The 16755-nt window shown below is 48.9% G+C and overlaps 7 protein-coding genes across 13 annotated transcripts; 2 read left to right on the top strand and 5 right to left on the bottom strand.

Annotated features, from left to right (window-relative positions):
* Positions 1-127: 127 nt before the first annotated feature.
* Positions 128-13586, bottom strand: LOC108026197 (DNA replication licensing factor REC). 5 transcript variants are annotated; one of them, XM_050888918.1, is made up of 2 exons: positions 11274-13586; positions 128-857 (listed from the first exon to the last, which is right to left on the bottom strand). In XM_050888918.1, the coding sequence occupies exons 1-2, from the start codon at positions 13544-13546 to the stop codon at positions 458-460; spliced, it is 2673 nt and encodes an 890-aa protein (XP_050744875.1). In that variant the 5' UTR covers positions 13547-13586; the 3' UTR covers positions 128-457. The 5 variants fall into 5 exon arrangements, with proteins under 5 accessions (XP_050744875.1, XP_016952478.2, XP_050744878.1 ...); XM_017096989.3 differs by lacking the exon at positions 11274-13586 and adding an exon at positions 6978-9290; XM_050888921.1 differs by lacking the exon at positions 128-857 and adding an exon at positions 6767-6915.
* LOC108026198 (nose resistant to fluoxetine protein 6) lies at positions 1655-11261 on the top strand. Of its 3 annotated transcripts, none has more exons than XM_050888922.1 (8): positions 1655-2064; positions 2977-3272; positions 4915-5080; positions 5141-5844; positions 5909-6102; positions 6171-6511; positions 10873-11015; positions 11076-11261. In XM_050888922.1, the coding sequence occupies exons 1-8, from the start codon at positions 2001-2003 to the stop codon at positions 11178-11180; spliced, it is 2013 nt and encodes a 670-aa protein (XP_050744879.1). In that variant the 5' UTR covers positions 1655-2000; the 3' UTR covers positions 11181-11261. The 3 variants fall into 3 exon arrangements, with proteins under 3 accessions (XP_050744879.1, XP_050744880.1, XP_016952479.1); XM_050888923.1 differs by lacking the exon at positions 10873-11015 and adding an exon at positions 6577-6719; XM_017096990.3 differs by lacking the exons at positions 10873-11015; positions 11076-11261 and adding exons at positions 6577-6719; positions 6780-6965.
* LOC108026412 (uncharacterized) lies at positions 9407-10117 on the bottom strand. Its single transcript, XM_017097340.2, has 2 exons — positions 9964-10117; positions 9407-9913 (listed from the first exon to the last, which is right to left on the bottom strand). The coding sequence occupies exons 1-2, from the start codon at positions 10015-10017 to the stop codon at positions 9467-9469; spliced, it is 501 nt and encodes a 166-aa protein (XP_016952829.1). The 5' UTR covers positions 10018-10117; the 3' UTR covers positions 9407-9466.
* Positions 10066-10847, bottom strand: LOC122817803 (uncharacterized). Its single transcript, XM_044091104.2, has 2 exons — positions 10659-10847; positions 10066-10558 (listed from the first exon to the last, which is right to left on the bottom strand). The coding sequence occupies exons 1-2, from the start codon at positions 10845-10847 to the stop codon at positions 10148-10150; spliced, it is 600 nt and encodes a 199-aa protein (XP_043947039.2). The 3' UTR covers positions 10066-10147.
* Positions 13587-13702: 116 nt separating the features above from the next.
* On the bottom strand, positions 13703-14413 carry LOC122819138 (uncharacterized). Its single transcript, XM_044095617.2, has 2 exons — positions 14260-14413; positions 13703-14209 (listed from the first exon to the last, which is right to left on the bottom strand). The coding sequence occupies exons 1-2, from the start codon at positions 14311-14313 to the stop codon at positions 13763-13765; spliced, it is 501 nt and encodes a 166-aa protein (XP_043951552.1). The 5' UTR covers positions 14314-14413; the 3' UTR covers positions 13703-13762.
* LOC108026410 (uncharacterized) lies at positions 14362-15372 on the bottom strand. The gene is made up of 2 exons (XM_017097337.3): positions 14955-15372; positions 14362-14854 (listed from the first exon to the last, which is right to left on the bottom strand). Exons 1-2 carry the CDS (start codon positions 15237-15239, stop codon positions 14444-14446), a joined length of 696 nt encoding a protein of 231 aa, XP_016952826.1. The 5' UTR covers positions 15240-15372; the 3' UTR covers positions 14362-14443.
* Positions 15373-15557: 185 nt separating this feature from the next.
* On the top strand, positions 15558-16750 carry LOC108026411 (actin-related protein 2/3 complex subunit 3). The gene is made up of 3 exons (XM_017097339.3): positions 15558-15712; positions 15853-16026; positions 16083-16750. Exons 1-3 carry the CDS (start codon positions 15707-15709, stop codon positions 16434-16436), a joined length of 534 nt encoding a protein of 177 aa, XP_016952828.1. The 5' UTR covers positions 15558-15706; the 3' UTR covers positions 16437-16750.
* The last annotated feature ends 5 nt before the right edge of the window (positions 16751-16755 follow it).

Raw genomic sequence — 16755 nt, 5'->3', positions numbered from 1 at the left:
TTAGCGGAAGTACTCTTCGTCTCGTATAGTCTCGTGTCCAACAGTTTGTAATTGGATTCAACTAGCGAGTGTTTGATCAGTTGAAACTATCAGTATTATATGGTGACCCATATTCAAAGTTTGTAAATTGGTTTAAGTACAAAATACACCTTTATAAAGAGGCCTTGGCAAAACTACTTCTATAAACAAGAATACTTTTAACACTCAGTGTAGTGACGAACTTAAACTAGTGGCTCCCTAAAGTATGCTTAAATTATTACAAATGCAATATATTACAACGATAATTTACAATATTCATATTTGAGTAAGAAAATCATAACATCGCTTCGAATAACATTTTCCGTAATGGTTATTTATAATTTATTTCGCCTCATTCTAATGACCACTTAACTAATATTTAACAGGAAAGAAAACCACAGACGCTGGGCAAATATTGACTCGCTCATTTGTCATTTGCCTATTCCGGAACCACTTCGTACATGTTTGCGCCCTTCATGAGCAAATAGCCGCCCAAGTTGGCCATTTCCACCACCTGGCTGAAGCTGGTCAAGATGCCAGCCCGCGTGCCGATCTCCTTCAGCTCCTCCAGATCGAAGATGCGTCGTCCCAAAGCCGCCGAGCGCTTTTGCGCCAAGTGCACAAAATTGCGCAGCTGGGCACTCTTTCCGCCTCCGCCTCCGCCTCCGCAGCCACCAGCTCCTCGAGCTCCGGATCCGCTGGAGCCCGCCTTCAGGCTGGTCTGGGTGATGCTCTCCGTGAGCAGGGCTATTACATCGCGCACGTGCTGGGGACTGACCACCGGGGATAGGTCCAGACGAGCACGTGCCTGGGACAGGTGGATCAGGGCAAGAAGTTGTCTAAAAGAGAGTGAAGAGATGAAAGTGTGAGGTTCTTTTATATTGGTTACTAATTTAAATTAAACTAAAAATAAGTTTATTATCTAAATAATACAAAAAAACTTTTAACATAGCAAGGTTATTAAACAAAGTTGCCTAAAAGTTCTTAAAAATCTTGTTCGACCCAAATTAGGAACCCAAGTTTGTTGCCTGAGTCTTTTGTTTTTTGCCCTTTTTGCCAAACTTTCTTGAAACGTGTCTTCTATGATTCTTTCCTAATTCTTTGCTTTTCGGGCTTCGTTTACATAATCAAGGGCCCGAGGTCAGAAGTGGGACTCATCTGCTCGACCCCTCATTAATTTCGCATGTTGTTTTCATCTTCTACGTCTTTGGCAAACAGTTCTTTTCAGAACTATGATCACTATCACCATATTTGCTCAAAACTTGTTTTGCCAGAGCATAATATTTCCGTTTTGTAAATCGTAGGCCCACATGGTCGTATTGTTATGCCTAATAACTGCTAGCCTGGCCGAAAGCCACGAAAATGTAAACATAAATCAGTTGCATGTGGGCGACCGAGTGCCCAGCATCGAACATGTTGTTCCAACGCATTTCGTCTTTGCGTTTTGTTTTATTTTTCGGAAACCAACGCATTTCTCGGGGGGAGTTTTGAAACCCATCATTACAGCAAATGCAGCGGCCGAGGCAGAGGCAGCGGCAGTGGCAGTGGCAGTGGCAGCGGAGCCCTCATCCCAATCCAATCCCGTCCAGAGGCCTCAGCCGCACGCATCTGCTGGGGCCGCGTTTCATTCTCGGCTCGCACGTTGGCGCAAACGGTTCATTAGCTGGCGGATCGGTTCGGTTCGGGTTTCGGTTTTCGGATTGGTTTTCTGGCCAAAAGTGCATTTCCTAACATTGGCATTGGCCGGACAGCAGAAGCCCCTGGCTCTTGGGTCTGGTCATCTGCTTTGTTTTTTGTTTTTAACTCCATCTGTCGGTTGATGAAATACCGCTTCTTATTGTTATTGGTGCGCTGGCGTTGCATTTGATTGGATTGATCGGGTGACGAAAGTGCCAAGAGTCTTTCAAAGTCAATCAATTAGAGGGTGCATTACGAGCGATCGATTCGATACGATACATCCCATCGCATCCCATCCCACAACGATGATGCTTCACATCGTGATTTTAGCGGCGACTTTAACGGCTGCGCAATGCTTTCAATTGAACAGTAAGTGGATATCTTATGGGAAACCTCATAGACAATGGCCAGGATTTATGTTCCGTACAAATGTGATTTATGGGCCTATAAAAAAGTTCTGATAGTCGTTGAATAAGATAACATTATGAGGGAGATGATGAGCTAAGAATTTTTAAATATTTTTATTAAAATTCGAAATATGGAGATTGTTAGTTTTCAAAAGATAGGCTTGGTGAGCAGGATAATCTTAGTATATAGTATATAGTTTGTAGCACAATGGTTAAAACCACAAATCATTTAATTCATATGATTAATTTAGCTTGAATAAGCGTTTTCCGTGTTTCTGGTCAACGAAACGGGGAAGTTCTAGGCCCTCAAAAATCACATAATCCATTTCGCATGGACATTCGGAATCAGATTGCATGCTATGCTTGTCAATCGATATAACAACAGATCGCTTTGCCAAAGTTGGCATTAACCTAATATGCACCTGCTACTCCCGTTTGCGTGTTCTGTGGCAAAAGTTCCCCGCCCGAATCGGAGGCATACAAACCTCTCGAGACTTCGATGACGGAGCACTATTTTGACAAACAATTAACTCAGCCAAAGTGTCTGGAATTTGACAAGAGATTGAGGCACTCACTTGGCCAGCAAAAAAGGCAAGACAATTACATTATTTACATTTGTTGGCTCGGTTATTTCCCTCAGTCGGCATAGAGCTGAAGATGGAGATGCCGAAGGCAAATGCAAATGCCAAACAAGTTCAAGTGCATCCGTAGGAAACTCGTTTCCTTTCACTCGAATGGACAGGCGTTGAACCCGGGACTGCAGTTCTAGCGAAGAAGGATCTGCGCAGTCGAAAAACTAGTTTCGCACTTAATGAGCTGATTCATCCGACTGATTCCGCATAGTAATTCTCGATCTTTCCCTTCCGCCTTGCAGTGACGCAGTTCTATGAGATGCCGCCGCTGTACGACCTGGACGACTACGACCGGTGCCTCCAGGAGTTCGAGGGCCAGGGCTCCACCTACTGCTTCGTGCGGGCGGAAGTCCAGCCGGATGAGTCGCTGGCCGCCTGGAGGGCCATCGCCCAGATTTCGCAGTACGATCGCCATCACTTCGACCACAGGCAGCTCTACTTTGGCCTCTGCCTGCGCCAATGTGAGGCTTCGCTGGCCGGATTGGATCAAAGCGAACTGGATGCCCTGCAAGCCGGCCTGCTGTCGGAAAATGCGAAGGTAAGGCCACCCGAAGGTGTCACCTCATTGGCAGCGATTCAGCTGCGGCTAACGATCGATTTAATTCAATCTTCAAACATGCTGTCGGGCAGTCTGATATACAGATTCACATATTTCAAAACCCATCGATGACCGAGGCGTCGACCGTAATGGTCAATCAACAATCAGCGGGCACAGAAGCCGGGACGGCAGCGCCAAAGTTTATTCAACTCGCACTCTGCGTGAGCCGCAGATTAGCTGGCCAGTGGCGCAGTCCAGGGGGGGTTTTTGAAGAATCTGGAAAAATTATAACTTATCCAACCAACTTCTTAAAAAAGTAAAAAATTTTAAGTTTTAGCTTTTTAGCTGTCCAAAACGGTTCGTCTTTTAGCTATCGGACCATTTTCGACCAAAAAAGGTCGAAGAAAAAAATCGGGTTTTCGCCAAAACACTAAAATCTTAATTTTCCACCCAGTATGATCTGTTTTTTGGGCGAAACTTTAAAAGTAATTGTCCAAAAATGGAATGTGATACCTTGTTGAACTCGTAAGAAAATTTCCAATCAATTTACATTCAGACCTAAAAAACCTAATTTTTGACCAATTTTCGCAAAAATAGACGATGCCACCCCTTGTAAAAAAAGTCAAAAATTGCAAAAATTTTAAGTTTTAAGAATCAGCCAGAAAATGACTGCCATCAATTATTTAGCTTCTAAGCTCTCCAAAACGGTGAATCTTTTAGCCATCGGATCTTTTTTGACCAAGTTACACCTGAAAAGGTCAAAGAAAAATATCGTTTTTTTTGCCAAACAACTAACATTTTCACTTTCCCCCTGTATAGATCTGTTTATTGAGCGAAACTAGAAAAGTAATAGTCCAAAAATGGAATGACATACCTTGTTGAACTCGTAAGAAAATTTCAAATAAATTGGCATGTACACCTAAAAATTTTTATTTTTGACCAGTTTTCGCGAAAAAGTAGGAAAAGTAAAAATTTGCAAAAATTTCAAGTTTTAAGAATAATCTAGAAAATGACTGCATTCAATTATATAACTTATTAGTTGTTCAAAGCAGTGCGTCATTTTGGTTTCGGACCTTTTTTTTACCAAGTTACACCAAAAAATGTCAAAGAAAAATATCGTTTTTGGCCAAAAAACCGAAACTTTAAAGATCTTTGACAACATATTTTCTTTCTATATATAAAGTAAATTTCAGGGGCTTGTTGAAGTAAAAAGTTATTTCCCAGAATAAACAAAAAAGGTCTCATTTAATGGCTGCCCCCCTTGCAGACGCCTCTGGCGGAATGCGTGATCTCCATCTTCATTACCTAGTAATATTGCATAAATTACAGCCGGAAAATCCGCTGATTAAACATCGGATAGCTGGTAATGGGAGCTGGCAGATGAGAGATGCGAATGGGAATTGGCTTCGGAGTGGGAACGGTGTGGCGATGCCATTGATGCACTCGCCATCAAAATGCATTTACGATGGCTGAACAAACAAAGCGTGTTGTGTTGGCTTAGGCGTTGGCCAAAAATGGAAATGGGCGCTGATACAGCGAAATCCGATCCAATTCAATCAAATCAGAGTCATTTCTTTCAAGGCCAAGGGCCTCACGTTGACATTTGGGTTTTTTAACGATCCACCCATGGTCGATTTTGCAGGTGAATGTGTATCTGGACTTGTTCTCGATGGAAGCCACCAACCGCGAGCGTCACCAGCGATTGACGAATGCCTGCCTGAACTTGAGGCTGCAGCGTCGCGGATTCGGGCTGCTGGCCAAGAGCGTGGTGGAGTACTGCGACCAGGCGGGACACCAGGTGGAGGAGGGTCAGTCCACAGGACTAGGAGTAATAATAATAGAATTACAATGGTGTTCCTCCTTCTCAGATGCTTGGAACCTCACATTCTATGGGATTCTGGGCGCTCTATTGGTCCTGGCTTGCCTGGGCAGCATGGTAGACCTTCACCTGAAGCGCGGCCGTCATGACAAGATGCTCAAGGAGCGAGATCACTATAAGACGCCGCCGAAGAGCACCACTCAGCAGTTGCTGCTCACCTTCTCGGTGGCCCGCAACTGGTATCGCCTCAATCAGGAGCCAAGTGGCAAGATCGGACGCGAGTTGAGATTCCTCGACTGCTTCAAGTTCTTCGCCATGTTCATGGTGATCTTTGCCCACACCAACTGGGTGATTTACGAGAGCGCCATTAGCAATCCTCAGGATCCGGAGCGACTGCTTCACACGGCAGCGGGCACCTTACTTGTTTCTGGTTCATTGATTACCGTCACCTTTTTTGTGATCAGTGGCCTCCTGTTGACCATCAATTGGCTGGCGGTATCCCGGGCGCTTCAGGCCAAGAAGGACGCCTGGAGCTTTGGCCAGTATGCTCAGCTCTTTGTCAAGTTCAATGTCTTCCGATACATCCGGTTGACCGTTCCCTATGCCTTTGTGCTGCTCATGAGTGGCGTTTACTTTGAGAACGCCGGTGGTCCGCTGTGGAGGCACATCTTCGAACGGGAGCAGCTGGCCTGCCGGCGCAACTGGTGGACCAATCTCCTGTACATCAACAACTTTGTGCGCACGGATGAGAGGGTAAGTGGTGGTTCATCCAAAGGCTAAGTTAACCCTTATTCATCTTTGTATTTCCATCCCGCAGTGCCTGCTCCAAGGCTGGTACTTGGCAGCGGATACGCACTCCTTCGTGCTCAGCCTTTTGCTGCTGATGCTGGGTCACCGATTCTCCAAATGGAGCAAGCATCTCTATGCGGGAACTTTAGCTGTCTTTGTGGCCGTTCCAGCGGTGCTCACCTACGCCATGGACTACTATCCCATCTTTGTGCCCACTCCACAGTAAGTAATCAGACTGAAGGCGATTTAAAAGTAATCTACTTCCATCCTTAATTTGATCTTTTAATTAGAACCCAGAAGGATTCCTTCATCGGAGATCGCCAGTTCACCGAGTTCTACACCTCGTCCTTGATGAACTTCGGTTGCTATTTCTGTGGGGTCCTGGCCGCTTTGGTCTATGATCAGTTGTCTCTGAAGCAATACAAGCTGCGGGAGCTGAAGAGCTTCCAGCTGCTCTGGTTCACGCTCATCCCGGTGGGCATCCTTTGGCTGTTCAGCGCTCATCCCATCTTCCAGCACTACTATGTGGCACCATCCGCCATTTGGGGTGCCCTGTACGCCGGTCTGCAGCGGAATATCTGGGGCTTTGGCCTGGGAATCTTCATCGTGGGCATGGCCAGCAAGGTGGGCTGTAAGTATCGGTTTTTGGGTGTTTTTATTAGGGTTTCCATGACATTCCGTACTTTCCTTCTACAGGGATATTTCGCAAATTTGCCTGCCTGCCCATCTTCCGAATTTTGGGACGTCTCACGTATGGCGCCTTTATTGTCCATCTCCTGGTGGCAAGGGTCGTGTTGTCCACAGTGCGGGAGCCCATTTATTTTGGCACTGGCATGATGGTGAGTATTTCTGTCCCTTGTATCCACAGTTGATATAAACCAAGCGGTTCCCTTCCACAGTTCGCCTTCATCTTCTTCACGGCGACCGTGTCCTATCTGTGCTCTTTCCTGCTGGCCATTTTTCTGGAGCTCCCAGTTTCCTCGTTTCTTAAGCTAATGCGATAGACCAATAACCTAACTTATAGATTACTTATAGCTAGAATAAGAATATAACATAACATAACTTAAATAAATCCATCACCAAAATATTGCACTCACCCCGCTCCAACGTGGCAGGAGTCGCCTTCGTTAAAGGCGCTGCTACCTTGGAGCTCCTGGAAGAACCTCAGAATAGCATTGCTGGCCTCCTCGTTCAGGAGCGGGTTCACTTCCTGGCGGGCATAGGCCAAAAACTTCTTGATCAGGATGGGTGGCAGCAGATCCAGATCCTCCTCATCTGGCAGCAGCTCCAGGCGTTTGTCCAGATCGTAGTCATGCTGCATCACGCTGTCATTGTCGTCCTCCGTTTTCATTGTGTCATCTCTTGAATCCGCCGCACGCATGTCAAAGGTGGCCTCACAAATTGAGTCACTCATCTTGGGCTTCAGGGCATAGCGAGCTGCAATCTTGGCGCGCTTTTTGGCACCAGCATGAAGAGCGCGCACATGGGCAGTCAGGGACATGTCCCTCTCGGAGGGCTTGTCCAACAGTACGTAGACCAGGTGGAACTCCTTGAGCAAAGCCGGAGTAATGTTGATATTCTGCAGGAGGTAGCGCCCCTCATCGTATTGTCCTCTTTGGGGATTCGCGCAGGCTATCACCGATGGTTGGGCTGGGAAGGAGGCAAAGGCTCCAGAAAGTGGAAGGTTTATTTCCCCCGATTGAAGGCATTGCAATAATATTGCCTGCTTGGAGGCCAGTTTGTCCACATCGTCTAGGGTGCAGTGCCCACCTCCACTGGCAGACATCAAGGCGCCAGCTTGAAGGACGCGCTTGTTCCTTCCCGCGAAAGTCACACCCAAATGCTGGGCGGATTGGGCACCACGCTTTCCGCTCACATGGGCACCGCGTTCTGTGATCTGAGCGCAACTCTGCAGGATCTTAGTTTTCCCAATGCCTGGATCGCCAACCAAGAGCACGTTAATAGCATCAGCCTCTGGTCCTTTGCCTCCAAGAAGGGACAGCAAGCAGGCGGCCTTGGGCAGCTCATGTCCGTACACTTCCGGGGCAATGGACTGTACCAACAGCTTGAAGCTATTCTGCTCCGAATTAATCATGGCAATGGCTTCCAAATCTCGCTCGCTGAACTCCCGCTTGATGGTGGATGCATCTCGAACGCTGACTGCCTTGAGGTAGGCCTGCATCTGGTTAGAGGCGTCTCCTGCGGTGGTATTCTCGCCCAGCTCCTGCAGCTTGAGCACTCCGGTTACCACAACCTCCTGGCCCACACGCACTGCATCCACCAGATCGTGTCTAAGCTCGACATCCATCTCCCCGGGCAGACTGCTCTCAAAATCGTGGACTGAGCTCAGATTGGACTCCTCCAGGCGGATAATCTGTCTCATGGAAAGGCGAGTGTATGGAGAGTTTCGTAGCGGCAGGAACTCATCGCGAGCCACGCATTCGGACCGCTTGCATTGGTAGGGACGCGGCTGGAAGGTTCCTCGCTGGCGCATGGCCATCTCCATCTGGCAGCGGCTGCAGCGGAAGGCCTGCCAGGTGAGGCTATAGGTGGGTTCGCCCACGCTGCTCACAGTGCCCCGTATGGAGAGCAGAGTGTCCACGCGGGTGTGGCTGATGCCCTCCATTGTGTCCACGGGCACAAAATCCTCCGGTCGCACGTAGATCTTGCGTAATCTTCCGGGCGGAGAGACGTATATATCTGCGGTGGAGACTTCACTCACGATGGAGTCGGTACAGTCCAGCAGGTGGTTTACCACCACGGTGTGCATGGCCAGCGAAAGGGTGGCCAGCGTGCGAAGCGGGTGCTCCCGGATGTCCTCGACCAGGCCAGGCCAAACCTCCTTTAGCTGGGCATCTGATAAGATGTTCAAGGCGGGCAGGCGAAAGAATCCCCGATCTCGGATCATCAGGAAATCGTAGTTGTGCGGATTGCGCTGGTAATGAGCCTGCACGGCCATGATCCTGCTGGCCAGCTCGTTACCCTCCTCGTAGTTCTCGCGCAGGAAGTACAGTCTCCAGCCGGGATAGGCCCTGGGATTGTCCACCGCGATGCTCTGCACCGTGAGCCCATCCTCCGGAGCCGCATAGTTCTCGGGCCTCAGAAAGCTGCAGTCCAAGTGGACATCTCGTCCTCGTTTGCCGCCTGTGCGGCTCCAGCCTCTGGATGGCCGGTTTGCAGGCGGATCACCACTTGGAGCGGCCGGTGCTCCAGATCCTGCCTCCTCCTGATTCGGTGGCCGGTTGCCTCGGGCGGGAATTACGCGTCCATTCCGCCGGAAGTAGAAGTAGGGGCGGTAGGCCCCGCCTCCGCGACCACGCCCACGCACGAATCGAGAGGGGGCGCGCCCCCTGGAAGGCGGTGGATTCATTTTAATCCGGAATTGCTTACAATTTTAAAAAAGCGTACTATTCGATAGACACAAAAGAAATCGATTGGCAATCCGAGGTTTAGTAATCGATAATTGGTTCACTGGCTAACGCTTTTTTAAACTTTTTCTAGTTTAACGTTTTTAAATATACTAAAATTATTTTGAAGACCTCTTAGCTCTTATTTATTTTTATAATAAATCTATAAAAGTACTAAATTATTCGGCCATCAATTGGTTGGACACCTGCAAGACCTTTGTTTCCTGCTTTAGCAACTCCAACTGGGCGGGCAGAAAGTGCTCGAAGACCTCTGACAGCTTGGATTTGACCTCGTTAAAAGTCTCCAGAACACGCTGCTCCTCGAGGTCCGTAGTCGGTTGGATGGTGTTGAGCTCCTGGAGGAAATCGGTGCAGCCATCGAGGAGGATCACCTGCTGCAGGTGAAGCTTGAAGAGTTGCTGCTGGATGACCTTGATGCACTGGATCTGGTGGTCCAAACGCAATGGCATGGTGGCCAGGGCCGACATTTGGTCCAGGTGCTTCTTGGCCTTCTCCAAGGTCAAATGCTCCATGGGCTCGAGTTTTACCTTAGGTTCAGCGCCTTTCTCTTCAACGATCTTGAGATCCTTATCACGGGGAGTCTCTTCTTGCGTTTTGTTTTCAGTCTATAAGAAGAGTAATGATTTAAGAACCCTTTACAACCCTAAAAACTTACGATGGGCGCCTTCTTTTTGTTCGGCACCCCTTTGTATTTATTTTTTTTAGTCATTTTTTTCTCTACTCAAAAACACTAGACAATATTAAACAACTGATCAGCTTGAGTAGTCTGAATCGACTGCCAAGTCAGCGCCTTCTTTAGTAAAGTTACTTGTACAATTTGATAGATAATTCAATGGTATCTACGATGGGGCGTTCTGGGGACCCGTGCCGCGGAAAATCGAGTTGAGATTGATGGGACAGTGGTCCAGGCGCGACAACTGCTTGAGTATGTCGTCCAGGAGCAGGCTGCTCTTCTCATTGGGACCCCGGATGAGGCCGTAGGCCTCCGCATTGGCAATCCTGTGCTGCAGGAGCGGCATGTAGGGTCCCTTGAAGTGCGGCTGTCCCCTGGCCAAGTCCATGGGCGTCCTCGCAGTGGAATTGGAACCCGTTTCCGACCTTGGTGGACGCCCAGCTGGTTGGTTCGGTCGAAACTTGGGTGCCCTGTAGCCAAACTTCCTCTTTCTTTCCGTCTCCAAGTGATTTTCGCTCACTTCCTCGGTCTCATAATTGTTATTATAAAAACGCAGGCCATAGATCGCGGGCTTGGGCTGCCGTAAAAAAATATGGGAATTAAAAAATTTTTGTTTTCAGAAGGTTTGAAAACAATTTGGTAGTTCTATATTATTACTTGTAAGAAAAAATACTTACAGCTCTCATGTTTCGCTCCCCATCGTAGCCATCGTCGTCCGTGTACTCATCCTGTTCGTCCTCCAAGTCGTTCGGAAGGCGTTCGCTGGCCAGGGGCACAAACTTTGGCCTGGGAATCTTCATCGTGGGCATGGCCAGCAAGGTGGGCTGTAAGTATCGGTTTTTGGGTGTTTTTATTAGGGTTTCCATGACATTCCGTACTTTCCTTCTACAGGGATATTTCGCAAATTTGCCTGCCTGCCCATCTTCCGAATTTTGGGACGTCTCACGTATGGCGCCTTTATTGTCCATCTCCTGGTGGCAAGGGTCGTGTTGTCCACAGTGCGGGAGCCCATTTATTTTGGCACTGGCATGATGGTGAGTATTTCTGTCCCTTGTATCCACAGTTGATATAAACCAAGCGGTTCCCTTCCACAGTTCGCCTTCATCTTCTTCACGGCGACCGTGTCCTATCTGTGCTCTTTCCTGCTGGCCATTTTTCTGGAGCTCCCAGTTTCCTCGTTTCTTAAGCTAATGCGATAGACCAATAACCTAACTTATAGATTACTTATAGCTAGAATAAGAATATAACATAACATAACTTAAATAAATCCATCACCAAAATATTGCACTCACCCCGCTCCAACGTGGCAGGAGTCGCCTTCGTTAAAGGCGCTGCTACCTTGGAGCTCCTGGAAGAACCTCAGAATAGCATTGCTGGCCTCCTCGTTCAGGAGCGGGTTCACTTCCTGGCGGGCATAGGCCAAAAACTTCTTGATCAGGATGGGTGGCAGCAGATCCAGATCCTCCTCATCTGGCAGCAGCTCCAGGCGTTTGTCCAGATCGTAGTCATGCTGCATCACGCTGTCATTGTCGTCCTCCGTTTTCATTGTGTCATCTCTTGAATCCGCCGCACGCATGTCAAAGGTGGCCTCACAAATTGAGTCACTCATCTTGGGCTTCAGGGCATAGCGAGCTGCAATCTTGGCGCGCTTTTTGGCACCAGCATGAAGAGCGCGCACATGGGCAGTCAGGGACATGTCCCTCTCGGAGGGCTTGTCCAACAGTACGTAGACCAGGTGGAACTCCTTGAGCAAAGCCGGAGTAATGTTGATATTCTGCAGGAGGTAGCGCCCCTCATCGTATTGTCCTCTTTGGGGATTCGCGCAGGCTATCACCGATGGTTGGGCTGGGAAGGAGGCAAAGGCTCCAGAAAGTGGAAGGTTTATTTCCCCCGATTGAAGGCATTGCAATAATATTGCCTGCTTGGAGGCCAGTTTGTCCACATCGTCTAGGGTGCAGTGCCCACCTCCACTGGCAGACATCAAGGCGCCAGCTTGAAGGACGCGCTTGTTCCTTCCCGCGAAAGTCACACCCAAATGCTGGGCGGATTGGGCACCACGCTTTCCGCTCACATGGGCACCGCGTTCTGTGATCTGAGCGCAACTCTGCAGGATCTTAGTTTTCCCAATGCCTGGATCGCCAACCAAGAGCACGTTAATAGCATCAGCCTCTGGTCCTTTGCCTCCAAGAAGGGACAGCAAGCAGGCGGCCTTGGGCAGCTCATGTCCGTACACTTCCGGGGCAATGGACTGTACCAACAGCTTGAAGCTATTCTGCTCCGAATTAATCATGGCAATGGCTTCCAAATCTCGCTCGCTGAACTCCCGCTTGATGGTGGATGCATCTCGAACGCTGACTGCCTTGAGGTAGGCCTGCATCTGGTTAGAGGCGTCTCCTGCGGTGGTATTCTCGCCCAGCTCCTGCAGCTTGAGCACTCCGGTTACCACAACCTCCTGGCCCACACGCACTGCATCCACCAGATCGTGTCTAAGCTCGACATCCATCTCCCCGGGCAGACTGCTCTCAAAATCGTGGACTGAGCTCAGATTGGACTCCTCCAGGCGGATAATCTGTCTCATGGAAAGGCGAGTGTATGGAGAGTTTCGTAGCGGCAGGAACTCATCGCGAGCCACGCATTCGGACCGCTTGCATTGGTAGGGACGCGGCTGGAAGGTTCCTCGCTGGCGCATGGCCATCTCCATCTGGCAGCGGCTGCAGCGGAAGGCCTGCCAGGTGAGGCTATAGGTGGGTTCGCCCACGCTGCTCACAGTGCCCCGTATGGAGAGCAGAGTGTCCACGCGGGTGTGGCTGATGCCCTCCATTGTGTCCACGGGCACAAAATCCTCCGGTCGCACGTAGATCTTGCGTAATCTTCCGGGCGGAGAGACGTATATATCTGCGGTGGAGACTTCACTCACGATGGAGTCGGTACAGTCCAGCAGGTGGTTTACCACCACGGTGTGCATGGCCAGCGAAAGGGTGGCCAGCGTGCGAAGCGGGTGCTCCCGGATGTCCTCGACCAGGCCAGGCCAAACCTCCTTTAGCTGGGCATCTGATAAGATGTTCAAGGCGGGCAGGCGAAAGAATCCCCGATCTCGGATCATCAGGAAATCGTAGTTGTGCGGATTGCGCTGGTAATGAGCCTGCACGGCCATGATCCTGCTGGCCAGCTCGTTACCCTCCTCGTAGTTCTCGCGCAGGAAGTACAGTCTCCAGCCGGGATAGGCCCTGGGATTGTCCACCGCGATGCTCTGCACCGTGAGCCCATCCTCCGGAGCCGCATAGTTCTCGGGCCTCAGAAAGCTGCAGTCCAAGTGGACATCTCGTCCTCGTTTGCCGCCTGTGCGGCTCCAGCCTCTGGATGGCCGGTTTGCAGGCGGATCACCACTTGGAGCGGCCGGTGCTCCAGATCCTGCCTCCTCCTGATTCGGTGGCCGGTTGCCTCGGGCGGGAATTACGCGTCCATTCCGCCGGAAGTAGAAGTAGGGGCGGTAGGCCCCGCCTCCGCGACCACGCCCACGCACGAATCGAGAGGGGGCGCGCCCCCTGGAAGGCGGTGGATTCATTTTAATCCGGAATTGCTTACAATTTTAAAAAAGCGTACTATTCGATAGACACAAAAGAAATCGATTGGCAATCCGAGGTTTAGTAATCGATAATTGGTTCACTGGCTAACGCTTTTTTAAACTTTTTCTAGTTTAACGTTTTTAAATATACTAAAATTATTTTGAAGACCTCTTAGCTCTTATTTATTTTTATAATAAATCTATAAAAGTACTAAATTATTCGGCCATCAATTGGTTGGACACCTGCAAGACCTTTGTTTCCTGCTTTAGCAACTCCAACTGGGCGGGCAGAAAGTGCTCGAAGACCTCTGACAGCTTGGATTTGACCTCGTTAAAAGTCTCCAGAACACGCTGCTCCTCGAGGTCCGTAGTCGGTTGGATGGTGTTGAGCTCCTGGAGGAAATCGGTGCAGCCATCGAGGAGGATCACCTGCTGCAGGTGAAGCTTGAAGAGTTGCTGCTGGATGACCTTGATGCACTGGATCTGGTGGTCCAAACGCAATGGCATGGTGGCCAGGGCCGACATTTGGTCCAGGTGCTTCTTGGCCTTCTCCAAGGTCAAATGCTCCATGGGCTCGAGTTTTACCTTAGGTTCAGCGCCTTTCTCTTCAACGATCTTGAGATCCTTATCACGGGGAGTCTCTTCTTGCGTTTTGTTTTCAGTCTATAAGAAGAGTAATGATTTAAGAACCCTTTACAACCCTAAAAACTTACGATGGGCGCCTTCTTTTTGTTCGGCACCCCTTTGTATTTATTTTTTTTAGTCATTTTTTTCTCTACTCAAAAACACTAGACAATATTAAACAACTGATCAGCTTGAGTAGTCTGAATCGACTGCCAAGTCAGCGCCTTCTTTAGTAAAGTTACTTGTACAATTTGATAGATAATTCAATGGTATCTACGATGGGGCGTTCTGGGGACCCGTGCCGCGGAAAATCGAGTTGAGATTGATGGGACAGTGGTCCAGGCGCGACAACTGCTTGAGTATGTCGTCCAGGAGCAGGCTGCTCTTCTCATTGGGACCCCGGATGAGGCCGTAGGCCTCCGCATTGGCAATCCTGTGCTGCAGGAGCGGCATGTAGGGTCCCTTGAAGTGCGGCTGTCCCCTGGCCAAGTCCATGGGCGTCCTCGCAGTGGAATTGGAACCCGTTTCCGACCTTGGTGGACGCCCAGCTGGTTGGTTCGGTCGAAACTTGGGTGCCCTGTAGCCAAACTTCCTCTTTCTTTCCGTCTCCAAGTGATTTTCGCTCACTTCCTCGGTCTCATAATTGTTATTATAAAAACGCAGGCCATAGATCGCGGGCTTGGGCTGCCGTAAAAAAATATGGGAATTAAAAAATTTTTGTTTTCAGAAGGTTTGAAAACAATTTGGTAGTTCTATATTATTACTTGTAAGAAAAAATACTTACAGCTCTCATGTTTCGCTCCCCATCGTAGCCATCGTCGTCCGTGTACTCATCCTGTTCGTCCTCCAAGTCGTTCGGAAGGCGTTCGCTGGCCAGGGGCACAAACTCCGAGGCACTTGCTCGTAGGCCCTGGGTGGCGACCGGAGCCGCCGGCGGAGGGGAGGGAGAAGCAACGACTGGAGCCGCCGGACTGCCAAGCGACTCCAATTCCAGGCACAGCCGCTTGTAGGCCATGGCTGACTTTTCCAGTTCGCTGAGGTTCTGGAGGAAACCTTTATTCTGTTCCATAGTGGGCGAGGTCCAAGACGAAAGCTAATGCTGTATGAAGACGCGCACACATCGAAAAATTTTAACTTATTTTTACGGAAATTAGGCTTGTTGAACGTTCGATGCTTAAACTCTGACAGGTAAGGCAATGGTTGGGAAATGTTGATTGCATTTTTAGTGTTACTCAGGAAATAATTAGAAAATAATTATTGAGAAGCTTATAAAATATGGTAAGTCGAGAGTTGTTGTGGCACATAAAAATACTCTCCTTAACTAAATAATATTTTTAAAAATGGCGCCACTTTCAATAGGTATGACCGTTCGCCAAAAAAGATACCAAAACAAGGTCACTATTTATCGGACTTATCGATAAATCAGGGCTGGCAAATCGTAAACAGTGGACGCCTATTAATTGTTTTCCTTTTATTGGAAAAAACACAATAGCTTTGAAAAGGTTTAATAATAAAAAAGCAGTTCAACATTAAAACATGCCGGTAAGTAGATATATCCATATCAGAGCCAGAGGAATCGAGGACAAGGAGTTTCCCTGGTCTTACACCTGTTCTGGTGACCCCCTGCCAGGTAGCTCTTTTTGGGAAAACCGCCTGATTATAATCTTTCTATCCTCCCGCAGGCCTATCACTCGCAGATCAAGGAAGTGCGCCAGCAGGTGGGCAACATGGCCATCCTGCCGCTGCGGACCCAGGTGCGCGGACCAGCGCCCAGTGCCAATGTGGAGAGCGATATCATCGATGAGTCACTGTACTTTTTCAAAGCGAACGTTTTCTTTCGCACATATGAAATCAAGGTGAGGTCCGGGAGCGAGTGTAAACCGTACTTGAGCTAATCTCCCACCCCTCCTAGTCCGATGTGGACCGCGTGCTGATCTATGTGACGCTCTACATCACCGAGTGCCTGAAGAAGCTCAATCGGTCCACCAGCAAGGCTCAGGGACAGCAGGACATGTACAGCCTGGCCATCTCCAAGTTCGACATTCCCGGCGATGCCGGGTTCCCCCTGAACGCTGTCTACGCCAAGCCGCAGACCGCCCAGGATGCCGACCTCATGCGCCAGTATCTGCTGCAGCTGCGTCACGAAACCGGCAACCGGGTGCTGGAGAAGGTCTTTAACACCGAGGATGGCAAGCCCAACAAGTGGTGGACCTGCTTCGCCAAAAAGAAATTCATGGAAAAGAGCCTGGCTGGACCGGGGCAATAAGTCTACATTTGGCTCCTGCGACCGGTGCAAATGCTTTTACGCTTGGATCCACACCTATTTATGGGATTATTCAGTGTCACTGCCTTTTTGTCACTACTGAGTAATACTTTAAAATTATTTAATTCCCTAAGACTTCAGAGTCTTAAAAAAGTTTCATTATTACTACTGTCACTTTCTAGTGAACAACTACATATGTATTTAAGTAAAATTTGTTTTAAATCTTTGGCCCTTAATAAGGAAGTAATTGCGAAAACTAATTGTAATCAAAATTAAATAAACTAAAAAGTCATATATTGGGCGCCAAGCCATAAAAACTTGC

The sequence above is a fragment of the Drosophila biarmipes genome, chromosome 3R (genome assembly GCF_025231255.1).
Source record: "Drosophila biarmipes strain raj3 chromosome 3R, RU_DBia_V1.1, whole genome shotgun sequence".
Lineage (NCBI taxonomy): Eukaryota > Metazoa > Arthropoda > Insecta > Diptera > Drosophilidae > Drosophila > Drosophila biarmipes.
The sequence above is the reverse complement of the archived record's forward strand: the minus strand, read 5'-3'. Positions and strand labels throughout refer to the sequence as shown.

Bases quoted from the DNA above. Each gene is read 5' to 3' on its own strand.
- LOC108026198 (XM_050888922.1), top strand. From the start codon at position 2,001: ATGATGCTTCACATCGTGATTTTAGCGGCGACTTTAACGGCTGCGCAA. The intron at 5,845-5,908 runs GTAAGTGGTGGT...TCCATCCCGCAG, and splicing joins TTGTGCGCACGGATGAGAGG to TGCCTGCTCCAAGGCTGGTA. The intron at 6,512-10,872 runs GTAAGTATCGGT...TTCCTTCTACAG, and splicing joins CATGGCCAGCAAGGTGGGCT to GGATATTTCGCAAATTTGCC.
- LOC108026412 (XM_017097340.2), bottom strand. From the start codon at position 10,017: ATGACTAAAAAAAATAAATACAAAGGGGTGCCGAACAAAAAGAAGGCG. The intron at 9,914-9,963 runs GTAAGTTTTTAG...CTCTTCTTATAG, and splicing joins ACAAAAAGAAGGCGCCCATC to ACTGAAAACAAAACGCAAGA.
- LOC122817803 (XM_044091104.2), bottom strand. From the start codon at position 10,847: ATGGAAACCCTAATAAAAACACCCAAAAACCGATACTTACAGCCCACC. The intron at 10,559-10,658 runs GTAAGTATTTTT...TTTTTACGGCAG, and splicing joins GGGAGCGAAACATGAGAGCT to CCCAAGCCCGCGATCTATGG.
- LOC108026197 (XM_050888918.1), bottom strand. From the start codon at position 13,546: ATGAATCCACCGCCTTCCAGGGGGCGCGCCCCCTCTCGATTCGTGCGT. The intron at 858-11,273 runs GTGAGTGCAATA...ACTCTCTTTTAG, and splicing joins TCCTGCCACGTTGGAGCGGG to ACAACTTCTTGCCCTGATCC.
- LOC122819138 (XM_044095617.2), bottom strand. From the start codon at position 14,313: ATGACTAAAAAAAATAAATACAAAGGGGTGCCGAACAAAAAGAAGGCG. The intron at 14,210-14,259 runs GTAAGTTTTTAG...CTCTTCTTATAG, and splicing joins ACAAAAAGAAGGCGCCCATC to ACTGAAAACAAAACGCAAGA.
- LOC108026410 (XM_017097337.3), bottom strand. From the start codon at position 15,239: ATGGAACAGAATAAAGGTTTCCTCCAGAACCTCAGCGAACTGGAAAAG. The intron at 14,855-14,954 runs GTAAGTATTTTT...TTTTTACGGCAG, and splicing joins GGGAGCGAAACATGAGAGCT to CCCAAGCCCGCGATCTATGG.
- LOC108026411 (XM_017097339.3), top strand. The intron at 16,027-16,082 runs GTGAGGTCCGGG...CACCCCTCCTAG, and splicing joins TTCGCACATATGAAATCAAG to TCCGATGTGGACCGCGTGCT.